Source organism: Plasmodium inui (genome assembly GCF_000524495.1).
Source record: "Plasmodium inui San Antonio 1 unplaced genomic scaffold supercont1.1, whole genome shotgun sequence".
Lineage (NCBI taxonomy): Eukaryota > Apicomplexa > Aconoidasida > Haemosporida > Plasmodiidae > Plasmodium > Plasmodium inui.
Window position 1 is genome coordinate 741,073 of NW_008481835.1, and position 7,089 is coordinate 748,161.

At 41.8% G+C, this 7,089-nt stretch overlaps 3 protein-coding genes across 3 annotated transcripts; all 3 read left to right on the forward strand.

Moving 5' to 3' along the window:
- Nucleotides 1-176: 176 nt before the first annotated feature.
- On the forward strand, nucleotides 177-1,418 carry C922_00166 (hypothetical protein; the record flags this gene model as incomplete). The annotated part of the gene is made up of 2 exons (XM_008815783.1): nucleotides 177-327; nucleotides 1,315-1,418. 2 exons carry the CDS (start codon nucleotides 177-179, stop codon nucleotides 1,416-1,418), a joined length of 255 nt encoding a protein of 84 aa, XP_008814005.1.
- Nucleotides 1,419-2,595: 1,177 nt separating this feature from the next.
- Nucleotides 2,596-4,964, forward strand: C922_00167 (hypothetical protein; the record flags this gene model as incomplete). Its single annotated transcript, XM_008815784.1, has 3 exons — nucleotides 2,596-2,685; nucleotides 2,877-3,003; nucleotides 3,196-4,964. The coding sequence occupies 3 exons, from the start codon at nucleotides 2,596-2,598 to the stop codon at nucleotides 4,962-4,964; spliced, it is 1,986 nt and encodes a 661-aa protein (XP_008814006.1).
- Nucleotides 4,965-5,729: 765 nt separating this feature from the next.
- Nucleotides 5,730-6,984, forward strand: C922_00168 (hypothetical protein; the record flags this gene model as incomplete). Its single annotated transcript, XM_008815785.1, has 6 exons — nucleotides 5,730-5,868; nucleotides 5,976-6,051; nucleotides 6,222-6,275; nucleotides 6,386-6,470; nucleotides 6,605-6,756; nucleotides 6,894-6,984. 6 exons carry the CDS (start codon nucleotides 5,730-5,732, stop codon nucleotides 6,982-6,984), a joined length of 597 nt encoding a protein of 198 aa, XP_008814007.1.
- Nucleotides 6,985-7,089: the final 105 nt, after the last annotated feature.

Consider the following 7,089-nt stretch of genomic DNA (forward strand, 5'->3'; position numbering starts at 1 on the left):
TTTGCAATGTGTGCCCTTTGTTTACTGGTGTAATTAGCGCCCACTCGTCATTTTATTCACCATAGTTACGTTCTGTTTGGCTTTCCTTTTATTCATTTTATCTTTGGCCAATTTTTTGTTAGCCATCCGTCTGCCCTCACTCCATTTGCATACCAGCTTCTACGTCTTCTAAAAAAATGAATAAAGCGAAGTTCCTTTTTTTGCTTTCCCTCATTTCGCTACTCTGGAAAGGTGCAGACATAAAATGCTCAGCTCCCATTGGAGTTGCTCCTGAAGGCCCCAGTTTCGCTGAAACGAAGGTACAAATCCCACTTACTATGCTAGATAGTTGGTCACATTTTGTAATTCTCTATAGTTTTCCTCACCTAACGGTTGCCGATTTTCGTGAACAGTTTTTTACTTTTCCGTTTATCATTTTCCGCGGGAAAAACATTCTTTCTGACAATTTTTCCATCTCTGCTGAAGGTGTAGAGGACAGCGGCGGAATAAATTAAGTCATTTTTTCATGATGTAGAAGTGGCGCCTGTGGATTGTTGGCAATTTTATTGTGCAAATTTATTGGGCTCATTCATTGTGCTAATTTATTGGGCTCATTCATTGTGCTAGTTTATTGGGCTCATTTATTGTACTAGTTTATTGGGCTCATTCATTGTGCTAGTTTATTGGGCTTATTCATTACGCGATTTTCCCCTTGTGCAAATGCTTTCCCCCCCCGTTAGGCCCAAAGCGCGGGAACAAATATGCCCGATTTGTTCAGCTTATTTTCCGCAAAACCGAAATCAGCGCAGCCAATGTTTAACTTCTTTTTGGAGGAAAATCGAAATGTAAAAAAAGGAGGGATTGCTCCACACGTGACATATTGTGCATGAAAATTTAGCGTATTTTATATTCAGATTTGTTGCGTATTTTTAGAGATAATTTCTAAAGAAAATTAAGAGCTAGCAGTTGTGTACATATGTGCGTGGAAATAATCTATTGTTCTTTGAGCACGTTCCCCTCTCGCAGCCCCTTTGTTAACTTTTTTTTTTTTTTTTTTTGCTAATTCAGTTATGGCTACGTCGCACGAAGAACAATGAAGGTAAGATCAACATGGCGCACTTTTGAAAAATGTCAAAGTTCACAAATGTTGATGTGGTGTTGAGGGGGGAAGAGGCGTTACGCTTCACTCGCATATGCCGAGATAAGAAAATAAAAAATTACACGCGTAAAGTACAAATTACACCCACATGTGCACATCGCACCCGCGGTGATATATGACCACATGCACCTTTTCAGCGAACAGAAATACGCGAAGACGCTTTGCTGACTTTCAAGAACTCAGACAGAACGACTTCTCGCGGTTTCACGAATTGATGGGCATCCAGAATGAGCAAATGAATATACTGAAAAATGCCATGCTGTCCATGGAGGAGGTTTAAAAAGTTTGGAAAAATGCGAACCAGTTGTCACCATCCAAATGGCAGTTCTCCATTTAGGAGTTTTTTTTTTGTGTCAATATTTTCTTTCGGCTGTCTATCCGTCTGTTGCGTTTTCTTTTTAGAATTTTTTTCTCATTTGTCGTTAAGCAGCGGTTAAGCTTGACTTAGTTTGTGTGTCCCTTTGGGGATAACACTGCTTTTAAAATGAATTGCCTTTATTTGCTACACAAGTACGGGCGTCACCGCGCAGGGGCGCACAGGCATATGCATTCATATAAGTAGTGCATTTTTTTTTTTTCCCCACATTCTACCCCTTCCCTTTTTCTGTTTTTTTGTGAAGTGGTTCTTATGACCAGACAGCGGATATATAAAATTATTTAACTGTTTCCCTCTGTCCCTTCCATGCGGTAGCCTCGTCTAAAGGCGGACTTACAACATGATAAAAAAGGCAACATCACTTTTTTTAAATAATTATCAAATTTTACGATATCTGCACGGGCAGGGGATTGCCCCTTTTTCAGGAAAAAAAAAAGAGGAAAAAGAAATGCAAATAAAATTAAACAAAATTTGATCAAATGACCATACGAAGGTGGATTTATTCCTGGCACGAAGAGCTCACCCAGGCGCGCAACTAACGCGGGGAAAAAAAATGGCATAAAAAAGAAAAAAAAAAAAAAAACGCAATGTATGAACGTACAGGAATGAGAAGATAAAGATGTATCTGCGCACTCGCGCCTCTTTTACGACGTTTACTTCAATTTTTTGCTGCATGTGACACGTTCGACGGGCAAGGAGTCGAATCGGATATAAAAGGCGTTTTTTTAAAAAAGTGTAAAATGAGTATGCTTAGCGAACTAAGAAGCGAGTAAATACAATGTTTCCCTCTTTTTTTTATTTTTTTTCCGTAATATAATAAAGTCCCCTTTTGCATGACTAACGATTTATGATGACTTGCTCGAAGCACCGCTAAGCGATCCATAGGTTGACTCCATTTTCAATTCTTGTACTTCTCTTTTTTGATGCCCACGTAAAGGCGAATGCGAAAAGGATGCATTTTCGCTGAAGCATAAAAGAAGAGCCATGCAGCGTAGAGCTCGCAAAATAAAGAAGACGAAATAACGCCCGGTTAAAAAGCCAGGACGAAGTGTCAGCGGAACAGAAACTTCATCGAACAACCATGGCTGTGGCAGACGTGATTGACATTAAGAAGTTGAAGGAGCTTCGGAGGACCAACCCCACCAAGGCGAAGAATCTCATAAAAAAGATAGTACGTCTAAGGAGAGAAAAAATTATCTGCACGTGTAAAGAGCAGTTCGCATCACTTGTTCAAAGCGGCAGCAGCGCGCTCATGGATTGTATCTGCATGTATGCAAATGTGAGCATTTGTACAAGCCTAACTCCGTGGCAATCTGGCCTGTGTTCCCCATTTGCGCGTCCTTTCCCCTCATTTTTTTGCAGAAAAAGAAAAATGCGAAGAAGGAAAAAAGGGACAAAACGGAGAGGAAGATCGACAGCACTGGTACTGTAAACACAGACGCTGCGAACAGCTACGGACACGAGTCCTACGTGGAGTACGTGGAGGAAGGTAAGAAAGAAGCAAGGCGAGAGAAAGCAGCCTTGTGCAGATGCGAACACACGCCGGGAACATATATGCAACCCAGATCCTCGTGGCCGATTGTGAGTAGGCTGTTCCCACCGTATGTGTGGCTACCCTTGCGTGTGGCTACCTTCGTGTATGACCCATCTGTGCCCATCTCTTTCCTCCTCACCCACGCAGATATTGACGAAGAAATTTTTAAAAACTTCCAAGATGTGTACAAAAAGTTTAAAGGCAACAGGGATGACCAATCGGAATACGAACAGCCAGTGGAAGATGAGAAAAAAATAAATCTGGAGAGTAGCCACTCCGAAGACGACTCAGATGATGACTTGGATGAGGAGGATGATGAAGAAGAGGAAGAAAATGGGGGAAAGACAAAAAAGAAAGAACCCATTTCGAAGAAAGCATTAAAATTGTTAAGCAGACCATCCATAGTGCAGTTGAAAGAATTTGCAAAAAAACCGGAGCTAGTCGAAATATGGGACACGACAGCAAGTGACCCATTTTTCTTCGTATGGTTAAAATGCCTAAAAGATTCTGTGCCGGTGCCACAGCAGTGGTGCCAAAAGAGGAAATATATGCACGGAAAGAGAGGAATTGAAAAAATCCCATACCAATTACCTCCCTACATTGAAGATACGAAAATTAGCGAAATTAGACAAGCCATAAAAGAAAAGGAAGAACAAAAATCATTAAAGCAAAAAATGCGGGATAGAGTCAGACCCAAGCTGCATACCATGGACATCGACTACCAGACTCTTCATGATGCTTTCTTTAAATATGCAACAAAACCCAAGTTAGTCAAATTTGCAGATGTTTACTATGAAGGGAAAGAATTTGAGTTAAAAACGAAAAAATTCCGTCCAGGAGTTATTTCGGAAAAGCTGAGAAAAGCTCTAAATGTAGATCCAACGGAACCCTTGCCTTGGTTATTTAATATGCAGAAATATGGATTACCTCCCTCTTTTCCTTATTTATCTATTCCCGGATTGAATGAACTTACATCGGAGAGCTCCGCAGGGCAGACTGCCCATGGCAACACATCAGGGTTGCCTCCACAGAGTGGATTGAACAAATCGCAGGAGGAGGCACCCAAAGCAAAATACGAAAATGTTGATGACTCGGGAAATATTGTTTATGGGAATTTCATATCTCACCAGAAAAATGACAACAGCAGTAAGTATCCGGACGACTTCCTCTGGGGAGAGATTGATGAAAATTATGTAAGCTCTGAAGAGGAGGAAGAAAGGGAGGAAGCAGAGGAAGAAGAAGAAGCAGATGAAGAGGGAACAAAGGCGAAGAAGAAGAAAAAAAAAGGACAGTCAAAGGAACAGAAAGACAAAATGAATGGACTCGATTCGGAAAATCCAAACCTGCATTTGAATGAAGACATAATGAAAGGAAATTACAACAGTGGATTGTACAGTGTTGCCACGAATACGAAAATAAACGGGTCATATACTCCCTTCATGGAAAGCGGAGTAACGTCCGTGGATTTAACTTCTTTCATTTCTGGATATGAAACGCCAAAATATGTTTACAATAATAGCTACCTCAATCCTGCACATATCAAGCCATACACAGTTCTGCAAAAGGAAGAAATCCCAATGTCGCAAAATCATTTATTCGCTTCAAATATGAAATATAAAATCAATCCCGCAGTTTCTATCATGAGTAAGTCGTCCAATGTTTCAGAGGCAGGGGGAGCAGGTATCATGACCCCTTTCAGCGGAGTCGCCATGTCAACACCTTATGCTCCAAGTGAGACGGGGAAGAAACTCCAGATTAATCCTCCACAGACGAATATAGAAGATATAAAAAAGGAGCTCAGCAAACATGAGGAGTTGTCCAATAAGGCCAAACTCGTGTCGGCCCAGGTCGACCCACCCAAGAAGGGGAAGAAGGAGGAGAAGAAAAAGAAAAAGAAGAAGTACTTCAAGTTTTGAGCGGCTTTGTCTTATGTGTGTCGTCCGCCTTATTCCCCACCATACCAATCAGTGTAATTGCTGGGTGGCTACCGACAAGAGATAACCCCTGTTGTTCCCACATTAAGGCAACTTCATTGCCCATTCACGTGTGACGTTAGAACCCTTTTTTTTACGTTTTCAAAGTGGGCTGGATTAACTTCCACCACGTTTACCATGCAGGCACTGCAGAATTTTGTAAAGCTTGTTTTTATTTTATTTAATCTTATATTTTATTATTATTTTTTTTTTTTTTTTTTTTTTCAAAAATTGGCCAATGTGCTTCTTTTCTTGAAGCATATTCATTTGGGTGCACATACAGAACGGCGGATAGGGGAAATAATTTTTTTTGTCATTTCGGAAGGGACGTGGATTTTACCATGGTGAGGAGGAGTCCTCCATGAGGGGAAAGAGCTATCTATGGCGAGAGAGAGGTCTCCCATCGTTTATCCCATTTGGCGCGCGGCTGAGAAGACAAAGGCGGCCAACTTGGCCGGTGCACACATATCGTACAGGTCGCAACAAACGAAATACGTGTACGTACAGAGAAGTATGGCAACGGACGAAGCGGAAGCAGACGGGGTTTACATACCACGCCTGTTCTGCTCACAAATTGTAACCAAAGAGAAACCTCCCTGCACAAAAATGAAAAAAAAAAAAAGAAAAGCAACACAAGGCAGCCCCCTTCCCTTGTGAGTGTGTAACCCACTTTTACACCCCTCCTTTGCGAAACAAATCGAAGAGATAATGAAAAAAAAGGGAAAAAGCAACGACGAAAAAAAACAAATCGTGTATGACATCATGCTGGAGAGTGAATCCTTTTTCATACTAAAGGAGTTGGAGGCGCTTGCGCCAAACAAGGGAATCCGCTCCCTCTTCGTCAAGGGTTAAAACGTCTGCAAAGAAGCTGCACCTATTTGGTTCATAATCCTGTCGTGTATGCAAAAATAGCTATATATGAAACACCCCTGGTGGGTTCCTTCCCCAATTAAGACTTACTACAGCAGCTGGTAGATGATAACAAAGTCAAGTCGGAGAAGGTCGGTTCGCAGAACGTTTACTGGTATGTGTAAAGCGGCGAACAGAGAAAGGGGACGAACGGCATAGTGAGTCGTCCGTCCTCCACGCACGCATGATCAAGGTGCACCTCTTTCTGCACTTGACCGTTTTGCTAATTCGTTACGCATGTGCCTTATTCTCGTCTTTCACCTCGCCTCATTTTTGTTTCTTCCCCTGAAGGGTTCTCAAAACTGAGGAATCCTCCACCCTGGAGAATTCGTACCAGGAGATGAAGTGTGCATAATTGGTTTTGCAAATGTGTAGTAGTACACTTAGTACGCAAAAAGAAAGAAGCGGAAGGAACAAAACCACCCCCCCCTCACACACACTTCTTTCTTTGCAAGAGAAAAGAAGGAAGAGTATGAAGAAAACGCCAAAAGGGAGAAGGAGAGCTACGAAGAATTCACGAACTGTTTAAGCATGTCGCAGGTATGATGGCAGCGATTCTTCTTTTTTTCCTTTCTTTTCATTATCCGTAGTCCGCCCGGCGTCAGTGTGTGCATGTGTACATCTGTATCTTTGGATGTGTGTACCTATACGACACTGCCCCATTGGACACGCAGGACCGCTTGAGAGACAAGCTAGAGGAAGCCAAAACGCTAATGAGCCATCTGGAGGAGAAAAAGAAAGAGCTGGAAAACGTGAAGAAGACAGATATAAAGGAGATAGAAAAGATGAAGATGCAGAATGAGTGCGCCGTGGAGTCCATTCAGAGGTTCGAAAATGTAACCACTCCGCGATTGCGTTGCAGGGGCACTGCCCCTTTAAAATTGCACACATTTCCGTGGAGAAGCAACATGGCAACATTGCGACATTGGAGCATTTCTTTTATTCCATTTCTTATCGTCAAAGATGGAACAACAACATCTCCTTGGTGAAGCAGTGGATCCAGGACAGAACGAACAAACCCGCAGACACGGTCGATAGACTGCTGGGAATGTAATTTTAATTTATGAACGAAGAAAAAAATGACAAAAATGGAACTTCCAATTTGTTATGTAGCACGAGGTATGTACAACCATTTTGCATTTTTTTTTTTTTTTTTTAG